Raw genomic sequence first — 17,455 nt, 5'->3', positions numbered from 1 at the left:
GAGAGTGAAAATAATTTTCATTTCAATAATTGCCTTCTGGTCAATTTAACTGTGCCTTATTTTGAAAGAGACTGTCTAAATGAGATTCCTGTCCCAAATGTGTTCCCAGGCCTGATCCCAGCCTTTAATTATTCCTGAGTTTTTTTCTTCAGAATAAGACGCCGCACTGAGTAATCACAAAGAAAGCAGAGAGCATCCTTGAACCTTTTCAGAAGCAGCCACTGATATTCAAATAACCTGCGAGGGCCATTTGACGGCGAGGGGACCTAGGCATTTCCAATTCACTATTTGCATAGATCAGCCGTCTTTGAAAAGGGAAGGAGCAGTTGTCTTCCCTAACATTAAAAAGCCTAGTTATCAAATCAAGTGCTTAGTTTGGGGCTTCTAAAACGTTTACATTTTATCTCAGGTTGCCCCTTACCGTTTGACATGCAAATTTGGTGCAGTTAATTTAGACAATTAAAAAGATCTTCAAGGGAGCTTTGTCACAGAGAATATTTGGAGTTTTCCCCGTGGACCAGCTGAGATAAAGTTGGCCAGAACAAATGATGTCTAGGAGATTAATTAGATATTTGATAAGACATGAATCCCTAATAAGGGAATACAAGGCACAGGGGGCTGCTGTGTGCTCTAAGTCAAAATTAATAACATTTAACAAGATTTTCATTTAGGCATGAAATGTCTTTTCCGGGGTATTGACTCTAGCGATTTATTCCCCAGAGATGCCTCCCAACGTAGAGGGCCTTGGAAACTAAGACTGATTTTTTTTTTCCTAGAAAGATTTTTCTTTCACAAATTGTTTAAAAATCAGATTTAAAAAAACAAATCCACCAGTTCTCTCTGAGCCCTCTGGGAAATGTAGGTACCTCCCTAGTTAAAACTGCCCAAAGACCTTGCTTTTTAAAAAGGCGATCCAAAGATTTAAAATGTCACCTTTTGCTAGCTCTCCCATTAAGTGATACAAGTACTCGGCCTTATAACCCAATTTAATTTATGCTGTTGATATACAAATAAATAATTTTGACTTCCCAAAATGTATATGTTCTCTGGCTTTTGCAGCCCATATAAACTTCATTGTCTACAACTAACTTTAAGGAAATTTGTTTCCCACCACAAAAAAAAAAATGATCCCACATTAAAGATTATTGAGGGGGAAACAGGATATTTTTTAAGGGGAAAAAGTGTTCAGAGTTCTTTAATAATACCAAAATGAAAATATGATGTCAAGGTTTTCTTCATACAGATAAACGCATTTAATTTTTTTAGATGACCTTAACTTACGTGTTCGAGTGAAATGGTAACTCAACATTTTAAATATCTTTTACATATATACTGACTTTCACAAAGTGCATCAGAAAATTAAAAAGAAACTCCCTGAATTTCAGGAATTCACAAAAAAAACTATTCGAATGAACATTTACAAGAAATTAAAAGAGAACACAATCCTTCGAACCCTATTTATACAGATGTTATGAAATACAGAGAAACTGTTGCTAGACTTCCCGTTGAATATCTCACCTTAAGCCTTTTTTGATGCTTCCTTTTTTTTAGGAAAAAAAGTCTCATTGTAAGTAGACATCAAGCAGGACTTGGAGCATTTTATATATAATATAATCCACACAAAGGGTCTGTTTCTATAGGTTTCGTTTGTTCTCATTCGAAAGTTCTGACAGTCCTTTGCTGAGTGGTAGCTAGGTTTTTGTTTTTGTTTTTGAGAAAAGGACAGAGGATGGTGGAAGGAATGGGCAGTGGGGGAGGGGGCATTTCTGTGTATTGCTCTTCTAAGGAGAAGTTTGTGCGTGTGGTTGCGTGAGTGCGCGCGCGAGTGTGCGTTCTTGCAGTTGTGGGTCTCCGGGGTGTAAGCGTGTGTGTGCGTGTGTGTGTTTGTAATTTTGAACCTGTTGGTGTCGGAGGATGGTTCGCTTTTGTTTCTGGACCTCGCTTTCGATTCTCGTCTGGGCGCATTGGGTGGAGGGGAACTCCGGCCACCGCCTGGGGATCAGCGCGGCTCCACCTCTTACCCAACCTGGGCTCGGGGACGTCACTGGAGCCCCTGCCCTCCCGTGCGCCCACTCGCTCGCCCTCCGAACCTCTCGCTCGCTCTGGGTGTCTCTACTTGCTCGCTCGCGCCTCTCCGCCAACCTCTAGGAGTCGTTGGGACCGGTCGCGGCTTCTTTGCCTCCCGCCGAGGCCGCCGCAGCCGCCGCCGCTGCTGCCGCCGCCGCTGCAGCCGCTGCAGCCGCCCGGGCTGCACTGACGCCGGAGTCGTGCAGGATGAGGTCTGGGGACTCGGAGCGGGGCGTCTCCAGGTTGCTGGCGTCCGTGTCACTGTCGCTGCCCTTTTTGCCCCCGCCGCCCCCGTTGTGCGTCTTAATGTGTTTGCTCAGGTGGTCGCTGCGCATGAAGCGCTTGTTGCACACTGGGCAGGCGAAGCGCTTCTCGCCCGTGTGAGTCCGCAGGTGCCGCTGCAGCTCGTCCGAGCGCGTGAAGCGCTTGCCGCAGAAGAGCCAGTTGCACACGAAGGGCCGCTCGCCCGTGTGCCAGCGCAGGTGCGCCTTCAGGTGCGACGTCTTGCCGTACACCTTGCCGCAGCCCGGGATGTGGCAGCTGTGCAGCCCCTTGCGTCGCAGGCTCGCCCCTGCCGGACCCAGCCGCTCGGCCTCCTGGCAGTTAGGGCAGTCGCAGGTGGCACGGCCAGAGTAGCGGCGGGCGGAGCGCGCGGAGCTGCCCCCGGCGGCGGCGGCCGCGGCACCCGAGATCATGGCGCTGGCGGCGGCCGCGGCCACCGCGGCGCTGGAGTCCGAGTAGGAGGGCAGCACCGGCTTGAAGCCGTCCTGGGCCAGGAGGTGCTGGCTGGTGGAGAGCAGGTGCGAGGCGGCAGCGGCCGAGGAGCCGAGGCCGGTGGAGCTGAAGGCCGAGTGCGTGAGCGAGCTGAAGTCGGGGTTGTAGGTCCCCAGCTGCGAGTGCAGCGAGGCCTGGGGGGCGCCCGAGTGCAGCGAGCTCTGCAGCCCCCCGGCGGGGTTCTGCACCTCCAGCCAGGAGCCGGGGCTGCTGTGCACGTCCCACCACGACGACGCAGCGCCGTTGGTCACCTCGCCCGCCGCCAGCGTCGAGTGGAAGCCCGACTTGTACCACGACTCGTACGGGTGCGCCATGCCCACGCGCGGATACAGGCCGTCGGCAGCCGTCGTGTGCACCTTGGAAATGAAGGCCGACTGGCCGCCCGCCTCCTGCGGGGACACGCCGGCCGCTGCGGCAGCCGCCGCCGCTGAGTTAGAGAAGAGGCCGCCGTAGTCGCTGCTGAAGGCGGACGACGTGGGGGACGTGGAGGCCAGGCAGAAGGCGCTGTTGGCGGCTCCCGAGCTACCCGCCAGGCCGCTCGAGCCGCGGCCGCCCGTGGCCACAGCGAAGCCGGAGAGGCTGGAGCCGAGGTTGCAGCTGGACGAAGAGCGCTTCCAGGGGTGGAAGCCGCCTTTGGCGAAGGCGCTGGACTCGGGCAGCGTCGTCAGCGGGCTGGTGTTGCCGATCTTGTTGCAGGTTGCCGCCAGCATGGCCAACGGGGTCGTTCCGAAGCGTGGCTCTTCCTGGAGTGGGTGGGGTGGGGGAGGGAGCAAGGAGGAGGAGGAGGAAGTGGGGGGAAGACACAAAGTGCACCCGTGAGCAGCCTTGTGGCCCGGCGTGGGTCCCAGAGCGACCTGACACCCCGACTCGCGCTTCCTCCCCACGCGCTGGCCGAGGACGTGCCGCGCCCCGCGCAAGACAGAGGCGATCACAAGCGTGGAGGACCTGGCCCTGGAAAGTTGTTCTTCCGTGAGACTATAGATCAGAGATGCCTCGGTTTCCTTCACCTAGTTCGCTGCCACCCTGGTCTAGAATCAGACTTGGATTGATGCCATAAACCCACTGTTCTCCCAGGAGCCCTCAAGTCGTCCTTCCGGGTGTAGCACGAAGGTAAACACAGACAACAAACACGCGAGGACAGGGTGATGGCTGAAATAGCTGCCCAGGGCTGGGAGAAACTTAGAGCACTCCTCGCATGAGTGGCTACGACTTAGCTATTTTCTTTTATAGTTCAAAAACGTGGTTTTAATATTTACACACACACACACGCACACACACGCACGCACGCACGCAGTTACAAAAATAATCCGAGTATAAACGGCCCGGTGACGGCTTTCAAAGTCAAGGGCAAACTGGGGAGCCACGCAAATGTAAATGTTTATTAATGTAACTGCATGGCCTGCAAAACAAGACTTTTCTGAAAGCACTGTCCTGTAATGCAACCCCAAAGCAAGGGGGTGGGGTAATGTCAAAGGGAGGAAAAGAAACCTTCAGCTTTGCTTTAAAACCAATTAAAAGGGAATTTGCTTAAATTCTTTGCTTGCAAAGGCAGTGCCCCAGGTTCCAATAACTTGAAAAGATCAGTTCCGGAAATGTGGAAAATGCTCAAAAGGAACCTGAGGCTGCGGTCCAGCAACAGTTTCATAGGAGCCGAGGACCCAGAGAAGCCATAAAGAAAAACATAACTCCAGTCAAAAAACAAAAACAAAAAACAAAAAAAACGAGCAACTGCGTTGCAGGGCTTTTTTACTTACCCCGAGTATAGACGTGGCCATAGCAGGTCTCTTGGCTGCGCGACGAGGCCGGGAGCGGTGCTAAGCCTGGCGGCTGCTGGTAAACACAACTCGGGTCCCGCGCGGCTCCCGCGTCCCGCGCTCGCGCCGAGCGGACTCTGGGCTCCCGCCGGCAAAACTCAGCCTAAGTGCGAGGAGCGCCCGCTTTGAAGTGCCGCTGACTGCGCCTCTCGCCCAATGAGGGCGCAAGCAGAGCAGACGGGAGCTGCCCCGCAGCCAATCAGACGCGCCGAGGGCCCGAGCCCGGGCTCCTGGCGCGTGCCAGTCAAGTCTGCGGGCGTGGGTGGGAGGGGGGGCGGGCTGGGGACAGAAGAAATTACAGTGCAATTAAAAATTTACACACACTCACGTACCAAGCCAGGTTTAAGTACCGTTGAGACAGATCGGCAAGACCCCCCCCCTGCCACACACACACACACACACACACACACACACACACACACACACACACGGGTCACCTCAAGATGTTGCTAGTTAGGACTGACAGTCTTCACTCCCTACTTGTGGGAAAGAAGCGGGAGAGGTGGGGACACCCGGGCCTAGTGCACGCGGGGAAATGATTTGCGTTCACTTTATGTGTTCAGGTTCTTGCTGGGAAGAACTTCAACTTGTATCCATCACACTCTCTCTCTCTCTCTCTCTCTCTCTCTCTCTCTCTCTCTCTCTCTCTGTGTGTGTGTGTGTGTGTGTGTGTCGATTTTATCATTGTCGTGGTGGTTTTTATCAGTTTCTTATTCCCACTGTATTCGGTTTTACATTCAGAGTCCTATTGAGCAAAGGGCGCAAAGGAGAGCTGGGCCTCTCCAGGAGGGTCTACACCCGCAGACTTATTGGGAGAGCCCAGAGCCTGCTGCATCCCGCCATTTCTCTTCAGCGGTCTAAGTGACTTCCTAATTGTCGCTCTGGCCTCTGACCCAGGGGGTAATACAAGTGCCACTCACGCCAGAAGCTTCTGGTGGTAATTGAGGGCACCCTTTGTATGGCTTCGCCAGCGCCTAGATACCAGGTTAACCCAGTTGTCAAATATGACTAAACAGTGGGATGTGCTGATTATCTGCCAGGTTTTGCTGGGGGCTGGCGTGGGGGTGGGAAGCATCAGCCCATACAACAAGCTGCACGAAGCTGCTTATTTTCACATTGTAACAACTTTGGAAACGGAGACCAGCGCTCGAGGCGTCCACCCCCACCGCCACCCCCGCTGAAGCTGCAGCTTGCCTGCACCGCTGTTTGTTTAACCCGGTGGAGATTTGCATGTCGTATTTCAGCCTGAAGTCGGAGTTTTAGGGGATGTTTATAAGAGTCATTTTCCTTGCTTTGGCTCCAACCTGTCTCCACTGCAGACTGCCAGGGCCTAGAAACTCGGTCTGCCGGGGCGAGGGTGTCCAAGGTAGGCTCGTCTTCAGCCGACACTCTGCTGTCACAGACCTGCTGAAGACCTCTCGGAACCCACCGGGAAGAGTCTGCGAGAGCCAGGCCACACGTGGGCGCCTCCGCGTTCTGCAAGCTGGAAGCATCCTCAACTCCTCTCTGGACCATGGTATAAAGACGTGCCCTCAAACATCTCAGGGCGCAGCCGCTGGACCGTTTCCCTGTCTTCCAGATCTCCACTGTCTCTTTTCCAGGATAGCCCGAGGCTGCTATTGAACTAGAAATACCAGCGCCCTCGGGCAGGGCTGGGTATGGTAAAACAGTGGCATCCTCCCTCTCCAAATCCACATCCCGCTATCCAAAAATAATAATAACCAGCATCCTCAAATGCTCGAGTGCAAAAGACCAGAGAATGCTCGAGGAAGGACCAGAGAAGAGGTCGTGGAGGTGTTTTCTCTGCTCTTTCGCAAGATCCCTAGGCCCAAAAGTAAGTCGCCAGCAACACTTCTCTCCCACCTTAAGGTGGAAGACTAGGCCTGCGTGCGTGCACCCGCTCTCTTCTCTCTTCGTCGATGGGGAGAGCTATATGAATCGCATTCACTGCTTTTCACTAGAATATTTTTGCTCAGAATGCCTTAAAAAAAAAAAACCTTTAAGATGGCAAAAGGCACGGAGGAAGATGATTACCGAAAAAGAGAAAGGAGAGACTGTCTGAGCAGCTACGAAGGGAACCCTGTGCCCTAGGGAACTGAGAGGGAAATCTTGGGGGGGGGGGTAAAGGAAGGCCCTAGGACTACCTTGTGGAAGGTTGGGGTGTGTACGTGGGTACCCAGGCCGCAGAACCGAGCCAGAAAGCCCAGCAGGAGATCCAGGAGCCGTTCCCAACAGGTGACTTCTGCCCTGGAAGGGGAGGCTGGCCTTCGACTTCCCGCGGTATCCCTGCGTCGATTTACTAATAGAGGGATTGTTAGTGGCAGCGAGGCGTTTCCCATTCACCCTGGGCAGCCCGGGGAGGAGAAGTGCCGAGGGTTCCCCACAACTTCTCCCCAATCCACCCTCTTCAGGAAACCTGACCAAGTAACACATAAGACAATCCACAAAGCCACTTGGCTCTGGTGACATGTTCAAGCCAACCGTTTAAACAGTCCTCGAAGGCACCTCTCAGGCTAGCGGCTCCCGGCTCCTCTCCTCCTCCCCCTCCTCCCCCCCTCCTAGCAGTCCCCTCCCCCTCCGCTGTTTTCCACGCGGTTCCAGCTGTCAGACTCTGGACGTGGGCATTCTCATATTCCTAGACACGCGCGTCCTCATCACAATAAAAGTTAGGGAAACCTTCCAAACAAGTCGGACAAGCCCCCGGGGCCAGCTCAACTCTAAGGTGGGGTTCAAAGGAAATCTTTCGGGGAAAAGTCCAGTTTTTTTTTCTCTCCTCCTCTCGTCTGACAGATTTTTTTTTCATCTTCTAAAAAATTTAGTTTTTAAACAAAGATCAATGTGTTATGCTAAAGTGTTGAGCTGGCTGTTAAAACATTTGGGGAAATAATGACAATGTAACAAAGGCCTGGTTTGGAGTGAATCATCGCCCTTTTAAAAGTTAAAGCAATTTTCAGGAGAATGGCTTTCAGCAAACGCTTTACATTATTCAAAACGGCCAAATAATGCTCTATTATAGCGCCTGAATGGTGCCAGTCAGCCCCTAAGTGCAATTTGTGCAAAGGCCCCGGTGCCTTATCTCCACTTCTTTATAAAGAGGTGAATATAAAACAATTTCTTCCAAACCCAGACAGAGAGCACGAAAATTGCTTCCCTTTCTGCAATCAGGGCAATTTAACTGGAGTGCAATTAGCACTATTAAATGTCGATTCTGCATAAACAAATCTGACTGAGCAGAGAAAGTGGGGTGAGAACCTCATATACACTGAAACTGATTTTTTAAAATTATGTATCCGGGTCCTTTACAATTGATCCGTGACGTTTTCATTTTGGCATATATTTACATGGTAAATACACTATGGTTAAATCAACATGGTTTTTTCGCAAAAAAGAAAAAAAAAAGATCCAATGCGAAACCCAATAAAGAATGGAACAATTAAAGGGAAGAGCTCACTTCCCTTGCACAAATGTTGTTTCTCCCATTTTGGCTCTCCGAAGGGCTTTGATCTGAGCAACTGCTCAAGTTTGTGGTGTTTTAGAGGCGAAGCTAGGGAAACAGTTTCACCGTGAGCTCCCATCCCGGATCCACGCGCCTGTGCCATAGATGCTCGATGCAGGCAGCGTGGCGATCCCGAACTCCTCCATACCGTAACTGAGTAAACATTAGGTAGCCGCCGGTCTCCGCGCAGGTTAGAAGCTGGGGAGCAACACTGAGGTGGGGTAAGGTGTAGCTGGAGGCGCAGGACATAGGCAGGAAGGGAGGCGTTGGGAGGGGAGGAACCAAAGGCTTCTCAAATTGTTGGGGCTGGTTTCAGTGGAAGCCTGGGCCACTGGAACTAGGATGCAGGGCGGGGGCGGGGGTAAGAGGGAGAGCGCCCATAAAAGCATTTGTCTGACCTGTCCTCCCACCTGCCTTTATTTATTTATTTGCTAAGCCCCAGAGGCACCCGTTTTGAATCATTTGTGCAATTAATTATGCTTTTCATTTGCATGATCTACACCAGAGCAGTGATTATCAGGTCAGCACCATGTGGGAGTTGGGGAGAAACATAATAACTTCAGTTTTAAAAAAAAAAGCTGCATTTGTATGGTTGCTGCCTGCTTTGAGCAAGGAGGGGGGGGGGAGCCCAGGGCAGCCTTTAGCGCCTGTTGAGTCCTGTGCACCCTTCCCTCAGCTGGAGCGTGTCAGTGTGAGTGAAAATGAAATACAGCCTTTGATTAGACTGGGATCTTTTATAGTTAACATATATTTATGCCTTTAAAAGCACCCAGTCTTGAGTTCAAATGGATCAAGAAAATTAATTGAAAATTGAAGGACTCTCCCACGATTTCATTTCTGTGAAGTTTTTATTTAATACTCATTATAACGCTCTTCCTTATTGTAGCCCAACCCTTGCTAGGCCAATGAGACTTTCATCTTTTTTTTTTTTTTTTCTGTCTCTGCCTCAAAGGTGTCTGTCACTCCTATGTAGAAATGCCAGGTGGGGCAAAGCATTCTAGCCTCTGGAAGGTTTCCAGGAGAAACTGAAAGTCCCTGGTCTGTTGAGAACAGTCCACGCCTTTGCTGCTTTGCTGCACAACTGTCTGCTGTGTGTGACTGGACCTTCTATTCCAAGCTTGCCTTGATCTGTTTATCTGAGCCAAAAATGCACTGACAATTAAAGGAGAGACTGGTATGTCAGAGGAAGGAAGGTGACTGGAGACTGTGATGATTTTAATGACTGCAATTATTGGAAGATTATTCAACAAGCATCATAGATTTGTTTACTGCGTCACCAGGAAACTGTGGGGGGTCTGTTTGGCTTGAGGCTGTACTTCCCTCTCTCCCTCCCCAACCACTAGGAAGGAGTCCCAGACCAAAGCAAAGTGAGAAGAGAGTCAGTTTTCTTTCTGAGAGAGATTCGACCCAAATGATGTTCACGCGTTGCCTCCAACAGCTTAAGAGAACCATCCTTGGAGCCTCTGTAAGAGCGCTTCGTTTTCATCTGAACCTAATAGAGATGTCCAGAGGCCAGAGGATTCTGGTCCTGAGCCCTCTCCTGGCCAGCATACTAGTTTTAGTTTAAGTACTTCTTAGGTAGCCCGAGAGGAGGCTTCACCTTCCAGCTCTTTCCTCCCTTCATCTAAAACTCAGAGAAGGAAGACACTCCACCTGTAAGAAGCCTATTTCCAGAGCTCTCCTGGGAAAGTTCCCCTTTCCTCCCTTCAACAATCCCCTTCAAATCATTCCTTATCACTACCGTTCAAAATAAGAAAAAGATATGACCAAGAGCATCTTGGTTTGTGACTAGTCAAGTTTTTACTGTAACCATAACAGTAAGGGATGTCAATGCAGAAGGTTCCTGGTAGTGACAAAATGTGTTTTGGTTGACATTGCTTACCCTGGAAATGTTGTGTGGAAGGCCAATTTAGCCGGTGGACATCCCTAGCAACACTCCCTCTCCTGGGCACCAAGATTGGGTGCTCTTTCTGGATTTTGCAATGACCAGCCTGGGGCTTAAGGAGGACTGAGAACTCACCCTACTCAAGTGTGAGCCTGCAGGCTTCTGCAAATGACAATTGGAAACCTATTACAAGCCATTAGATTGATCAACGTACCTTAAACAATGTGAAAGGCTGATTTACAGGGGTGGAAAAAGAGGTTCTGCATCCTTTATAGACCTGGTACTGCTGTGCCGGGTAAGGGACCCAGATCCTTGCTCTTCTCAGCTCAGAGCCCCCAGTGACTTAGACAACTTTTCAAGCCAAGACACAGGTTCCTCAGCTTGTCCAGTGGGTGGCGGGATGCTTGTTCTTTGCCCACATTTCTTCTTTTTAAGGAAAACCGAAGAAGACCAAGGCCAGAAGCAGCAGAGGGTCACGGAAATGCCCCTCCCCTGGCTGAAGATTCTTCCAGCAGGGGTCCCAGCTGCCTCCCTCCCTCAGTCTTTCCCCACAAGGATGACTTACATGTTTGTCTTAACGGGTGTTGGATTGCTGCATGGCCTCCTAATTATGGCAGGAACACACACCATTAGCCCTTGAAATTTCAGGCCAGATTGGGGAGGAGCAACAGCCAGGCAACAGCTCTGGAGGGAAGATGCCGCTGAGGAGTGAGGAGGGAGGGAAATCCTCCTTAGGGTTGACTCTTCCCGGTTCTCTACACAGCAGAGACAAAATCACAGCAGAGCTGAAGCGATCAAAGCTGCCCTCCCCTGCCTGGTCCAAAGTCGCTTTGTAGCTATCTACTCGCCGCGGACATTCATTGGCTCCTCACAACAAGGACATTCCTGCCAGTTTTTTTTTTTTTTCCAGAGTCTGTTAGGAGAGGACAGACACACTTCACCCATCCCGAAGGAGGATTCCCTTTGTCTAACTTCCTCCTGGTGCACGCACCTTCAGCTCCGCAAGGCAGGGGGAGGCCAGGTGCTGGGAAGACTCTAGGTGACTACCTTTAGATCAGCCCGTACTCACGTCTAACTCTGTCCCTGCAGGTTCATCCTCCTCCTCCTCTCCCCCTTCCTCCCTTCACAGGAAGGGTCTCTCTGGGTCTCTTTGCCTCCTGACCTCCCTGGTCCTCTCTAATTCTGTCCCCAGAGTCTGTCCATAGAGCCTGGGTAGGGGATGTTCCCTACCTTAGTTTGGCAGGAAAGAGCTTCATCTTTGTTCACGCGGGTCTATCACAAATCCTTTTGCTTGGGTCTAAGTGTGGAATGAGAAGCCTTCAAGGGTTGTGTGCAGAAGGAAGAGGGAAAGAGCAGAGAAACAGCAAACATGTATCTTTTGCAGCCAGTGTTCCACGGAAGCCCAGGATTGGGAAAGTATAAATGGATCATGCTCTCTCCCTAACAGACCCCAACCCCCATGCCCCAACCCCCACTTCCAGAGGTTGTCCTCTGATCTTAATTTTGCAGATGGCACCCTGCTGAGTTCTTCTCTGAGTAAGTATCTTCACCACCACCACCACCACTACCCCGCCTGAAATCCCTTCTCAAGGCCCAGCAACTCCTAGAGGCAGAGAAGGGAGGTGGGTTGTGTGGGCCAAGAGTTTTCCCAAAGAGGACTCAGCGCCCCCGTGACGTTGCCGAGACAAATCCCATGCTTTCTGGGTTTCAGCTGCTCTAGAGCCCATCCCTGGTGGGTCAGCCTTCTGTTAGACCACTCGCTGGTGTTACACACACCCTGTGTCCCTAGAAAACCCGAGAGCACCCGGACTCTGTCTCTGGGATGTTGAGTGGTATAAGGGCAGCACCACACGCTTTAGGCACGTGCTTCTCGCGTCTTTACTCTTCCCCAGGACAGCAAAAAAAAAAAAAAAAAAAAAAAAGATACAGTTGCGGACACGGACACACTCACCGAGCACACGCCAGGGGCATCCATCTTCTTTCCCAACCAGGCGTCAGCGAGCTGGGCGGCCTTAAGGCAGGTGACGACGTGGAGAGGCAGACTTGGAGCTCCAGAAACATCCCTGCGAGTTCGGACGGGCGGGGACGCTCAGATCACTTAAAAGCGCCTGGAAGCCTCTGGCGGGGTGGCCTCCATGGGTGGCTGGACCTCTCCTCCACCTGGTAACCGGCTCAGCTTCCCTCAGCGCACCACGTTGAGTATTTTGGTGGCTACCCCTGCTCCCATCTAAGGGTCATCTGCAAGACACCCGTCTTGCACGCCCTCCATAGGCTCAGTTACATCTGGGTGCATTGCACCTTAGTTGTCAACCCGGTTATTGTGATCAAGTGACTGTTCTAATCTCTACATTTATTGTTTAGGTAAATAGAGGTTGCGTTTCATCAATATGCAGGGCCCCAGCCCTCGCAGCGCCAAGTAACTTAAGTCAACGCTGAAAATTTCAGGGTGTGCGTAATTACAGGGCACGCGGAATTTTCACTCGATCCTAATTCCACATCTTTTCTCCGACCCGGGGGCAGCAGGAGGAGGGAACCCGAGGAATCTCCACCCTCCAAGGAATCGAAGGCCTGCTCGGTTCGTGCAAAGGAACTTCACTGGTGGTGACATCGTGCGCGCTTCCTGTCCTCGACCCAAAAGCCTGAGACGGATCTGGGCACAATCCTAAACTTCCAAGCTGCAAAAGCCAACGCTCAGCGTTCCCTCTGCAACGCTTTTGGAACCCTCCCCTGGAATCTGCCGCAGTGAGGAGGGGGTTCCCTACTCGGCGGGTCCTCGTGGGAGGGGGAGGGGTTTTGGAGGCGGGTTGTCCCACGCTCTCCACGCGCGGTGGGTTTCTTGTTCTACTCAGCTGTGTGTGGTTCCATGCCCTGGGGTTGGAGCGAGAGTGTGCTGTGCTAGGGTGCGGTAACGCGCCGGTACTGACGCTTCATAAGTAGCTATTGTTTTCTAATTAAGAGGATCTAAACCCAGAGACTAGAAGACTAGGGAGTCGCCTCAAGGAATGGGCGGTCTCCTTCAGCCAAGGCTGGTTTGGGCTTCCTCCAGCTTCTGGGTTCTGGGAGTGGCCTTGGACTGGACAGGGAGGGGGGGGCGGGGCTCTAAACCTGGCAGGGAAAGGGTTAGCTGGGAATATTCCCAGAGGCTGTGGAATGAGACTCTGGAGGCTGATCCTCAAGTCTGAGGAGCAATACTTTCTCAGGCCATTTGCAGGGAATTCCTTTCTCTGCTTCAGGAGTAACTCCAGTTAGAGCCGGATGTCCATCTTGTTAGAGATGGTCTGGCTTTTTAAATAAAGAAGTTTGAAGTCAGCTCCTCACTTGCGAGATTAGGGTGTCTGTGCTAGATCAAGCTGTAACAGAGGCGTGAACTGGGGCCACAGAATGGAGTGGCAGCTAACAGTTTTTCATTTTTGGCCCTGGTCACTTCTCGTAGAAGTTTCTTCTCTTGCTGTCCTCTTTCCTTAAGAGCCTGCTCAGCGTTTTCAGCAAGGGGAAAATTAAACACAAATGTCAGTTCAATCCTGACAGCCTTTCTTTCTATTATCCCATTCTGAACCTCCCCTTAGCAGGCCCAAGCCACTTTTAAGCCCACGACGGCCTTATCATACATGAAAATCTTTGACTATACTGATACACTCCAGTGCCGCCCCTCACAGGGCAACACCTTTTCTGAGTTGTGATCATTTTCAGTTAGAACAAGGCAAAAGGGATAAGAGGGCGGGCAGTCAGGTCCCCTGGGTGGGCCCATGGCCCTTGGAAGTCTCAGAAGGAGTAGACATTAAGGGCCCACCCCTTAGAGGGTTGGTCCAGGCCCAGTCTAAACGTTTGTCAGGTGTCTGTTTTCCAAAACACAGCTGAGAATTTCAGCTTCGAAGGATTGTTGCTGTAAAGGCTAAGTAAAACTAGGCAGAGACAGTACTGGCAATGTCTCAGTGCTCACTGAGAATGAAAAGGTCTGGCCTTCTTCCTAGGATGTTCCACACACAGCTAAGACGCTGAGACTTCAGTAAGGCAAATGGCCCAGTGCACAGCAGATTCCCGGTGAGGGGACAGGAAGATGAGCCTGTATCAGCTCCATCGCAGCCAGGATGCTTGTTTGGAAGGCGGTAAGTCAAGTGTTCCGTGGATTCTAGGAAGCGTTTGGTGGTAGTGGTTTAGTTTGCTTTGTTTTTTTTTTTTTGTTTGTTTTTTTGTGGTTTTTCGAGACGGTTTTGATTTGATTTAGAGGGTTTTTTTTTTTTTGTTATTGTTTTTAACTAGGTCCCTCTATGTATCTGTGTAGACCAAGATGTTCTCTAAGTTTGCCTCTGAAATCTGCCTGCCTCTGCTTTACCGAGTACTGGAACTAAAGGGGTGCATGTCTGACTTGTTCTAGTTTTTAAAGATTGTTTTTATTTCTTTATTATTTGTAAATGTCTGTGGGGAGGTGTGTACAGAGTTCCCGAGGAGGCCAGAGGCGTGTGTTACTGTACTTATAAGACTTAGACGGGCGATGGTGGCGCACGCCTTTAATCCCAGCACTTGGGAGGCAGAGGCAGGCGGATCTCTGTGAGTTCGAGACCAGCCTGGTCTACAAGAGCTAGTTCCAGGACACGCTCCAAAGCCACAGAGAAACCCTGTCTTGAAAAGAAAAAAAAAAAAAAGAAAAAAGAAAAAAGAAAAGACTTATAGGTGGTTGTGAACCACTCAGTGTGGATGCTGGGAACTGAGCCTAGGTCCTCTGCAAGGGCAGTAACTGCTCTTAATCATTGAGCCAATTTCCAGCCCCCCCCTTTTTTTGAGGTAAGGTTTTGCCATGTATCTCAAACTGGGCTTGAACTCACTATTTAGCTCAGGCTAGCTCTAACTTGCAGTCCTTTTGGAGCTGAATGTGTATACTACCATGCGTATCCCTAGCTTCCACAATTTTTGCACATAGAAAGTAGAGGTCTTGCTGGGCGGTGGTGGCGCACGCCTTTAATCCCAGCACTCGGGAGGCAGAGGCAGGCGGGTCTCTGTGAGTTCTAGGCCAGCCTAGTCTACAAGAGCTAGTTCCAGGACAGGAACCAAAAAAAGCTACGGAAAAACCCTGTCTCGAAAATCCAAAAAAAGAAAAAAGAAAAAAAGAAAGTAGAGGTCTTGTTTCTAGGAGCAACAGTTAACATTTATTGAGCAATTATTATACCCCAGGCATTTTGGCACGTGCTTTGTGCTCAGCATCTTATTTATTTCACACAATAATTTTAACATCGACGTTACTGATCTCTTCCTCATTTAAAAATTATTATTTTTAATTGTGTATGTTAGTGTGTGTACAAGTAGACGCAGGTGCCCCCAGAGACCAGAGGTGTCAGGTGCCCTGGAGCTGGAGTTATATGTGGTTGTGAGCCATCTGATGTGGATGTTAGGAATAGAAGGTGATTCTTCTGGAAGAGCCTACATGCTGACCTTAACCACTGGGCCACCTCTCCATCTCATTCTCTTTCTTTAGACCATTACTATACAAAGTGTTAAATACATATCGAAAACTAGAGAAGATGCCATCCATCATCCAGTGCCAACCATTGTCATCTTGGGTCCAAATTTGTTTTTCTGCTATTTCCATCTCCTCTTGCTTCATTTTAAGTCAAATCTCAGATACTATATTAATTATCTATATTACGTATACATGAAAAGATATTTAAAAACTAACAAAACCATGTTATCATCATATTTAAACACATTTGTAATAATTCCTTATAGTACTAAATATCTAATCAATGTCCTGGACTCTTATAAATCATGCTTTTTAATTGTTTTTGTTAGATCAAAAACAATTTTTTGTTTGTTTGTTTTTTTTTCAAGACAGGGTTTCTCTCTGTAACAGCCCTTGCTTTCCTGGAATTCACTCTGTAGACCAGGCTGGCCTCGACCTCCCAGAGATCCGCCTGCCTCTGCCTCCTGAGATTAAAGGCGTGTGCCATCACTGCCTAGCTGATTGAGGTATTTTTTAAAGGTATTCTGACATCTCTCTCCTTCCCTTTCTCCCCCCCACTTTTTAAACAGAGTCACCCCTTTTTCTCCTGCAGTTTGTTGACATAAGTCATTGGTCCTGATACTCATTTTTAAAATGAAGAAATCAAGGGTAGAAACGGATAGAAAAATAATTTGGTTCCAGCTCCTTCTAACTCTAGTGCCTCTGCTGTATAGACTTTATTATATTCCCTTTTATCTGCTATATAGGCTTTATTATATTCCCTTTTATCTGCTGTATAGGCTTTATTATATTCCCTTTAAGTCAAATGATGAAAAAACAAGGCACAGGGGAACCTAGTCACCCCACGGGCTTCAGCGTAAGCATGGCTCTCCTAAGCAACCGGATTTAGCAAATAACCACAGAACACCATGCACTTAAAACCCAGCCAGGGTTTGAAACCAGAAGAAACATTGAAGACAGTCACTCTGTGTGACAAGGCGATTCCTGCATGTCCTTGTGTCTGTAGCGTGAGCAGATTTTTATGTCTAACAAATATTTAATGAGATAAAAGAATTTCTCAAAGAATCCCAATTCATTTTTCTTCCTCTTCTTCATCCACTCCACAGTCTCTGCTCACCTTCGCTCTACAAGGCAGGCTAAGGAGCAAATATCTCTTTCAAGGAGTTATTTTAAAATACCAGTCAAATTAACAATTTGGTAGTTTGATATGTGATATCTGGCTTTTGTTACGGTAGTTTTGAAACCACACGTTACCCTAGCAACTGAATACATTTTTTTTTCCTTTAAAATTTTTTTTAGCTGTCTGGAGGAGAAAAAAAGAAAAGGAAAACTTCTTGACAGAATTTTCCCATAATAGCTTCCATTAACTGCCGTGACTTCTATTGGAGAGGCCAGCGCGGATGTCTCCTGCTGTCACCTGTCATTCACTGATCTAGCAGATGTTTTGTTTGATAAGGCCAATTTGAGCTTTATAAAACATTTATTTTTTTCACCTCCAAGGAGCAAATACCAGTCAGGGTGGGATTCAACGGTTACCACCAGATACCACCCCAGGGCCTCAACCTGCCAGGGGAGATGCTGGGCAAGAAGAAACACTGAAACAAATCTAAAGGATTTGTTCACTAAAAAAAAAACAAAAAAAAAGGTGGACAAAAAGAAAGAAAGAGGAGGGATGGGTAAAGAGCATTAGATCAGTCTCCGGAGACTTAACAAGGGGAAGAAAGGCAGATGAAGAGGCAAGAGTCTACTGGGGAGTCAACTGGAAATCCCTGGTGGGTAAGCCGGTCCCAAAGAGGGCAGTGCAGCTGGCGAGAACACAGAGAGAGGCGTAGCTGGCTTCCTTTTGGGCCACCAACCAGCTCCCAAATGCAGACATGGAAACTTAATATTAGTTATGAATACTTGGCCTTAGCTCTCTCTCTCTCTCTCTCTCTCTCTCTCTCTCTCTCTCTCTCTCTCTCTCT

General features: G+C 49.5%; 1 protein-coding gene and 1 long non-coding RNA gene across 3 annotated transcripts; both read right to left on the bottom strand.

Annotated features, from left to right (window-relative positions):
* Positions 1 to 2,057: 2,057 nt before the first annotated feature.
* On the bottom strand, positions 2,058 to 4,811 carry Sp9 (Sp9 transcription factor). The gene is made up of 2 exons (XM_005346575.2): positions 4,596 to 4,811; positions 2,058 to 3,584 (listed from the first exon to the last, which is right to left on the bottom strand). The coding sequence occupies exons 1-2, from the start codon at positions 4,614 to 4,616 to the stop codon at positions 2,145 to 2,147; spliced, it is 1,461 nt and encodes a 486-aa protein (XP_005346632.1). The 5' UTR covers positions 4,617 to 4,811; the 3' UTR covers positions 2,058 to 2,144.
* A 5,022-nt stretch (positions 4,812 to 9,833) lies between these two features.
* Positions 9,834 to 12,391, bottom strand: LOC113458412. 2 transcript variants are annotated; one of them, XR_003378801.1, is made up of 4 exons: positions 11,988 to 12,391; positions 11,267 to 11,353; positions 10,602 to 10,791; positions 9,834 to 10,462 (listed from the first exon to the last, which is right to left on the bottom strand). It is a non-coding gene; the product is annotated as an uncharacterized LOC113458412 (long non-coding RNA). The 2 variants fall into 2 exon arrangements; XR_003378800.1 differs by having other exon boundaries at positions 9,834 to 10,791.
* Between the last annotated feature and the right edge of the window lie 5,064 nt (positions 12,392 to 17,455).

The sequence above is a fragment of the Microtus ochrogaster genome, chromosome 4 (assembly GCF_000317375.1).
Source record: "Microtus ochrogaster isolate Prairie Vole_2 chromosome 4, MicOch1.0, whole genome shotgun sequence".
NCBI lineage: Eukaryota > Metazoa > Chordata > Mammalia > Rodentia > Cricetidae > Microtus > Microtus ochrogaster.
The sequence above is the reverse complement of the archived record's forward strand: the minus strand, read 5'-3'. Positions and strand labels throughout refer to the sequence as shown.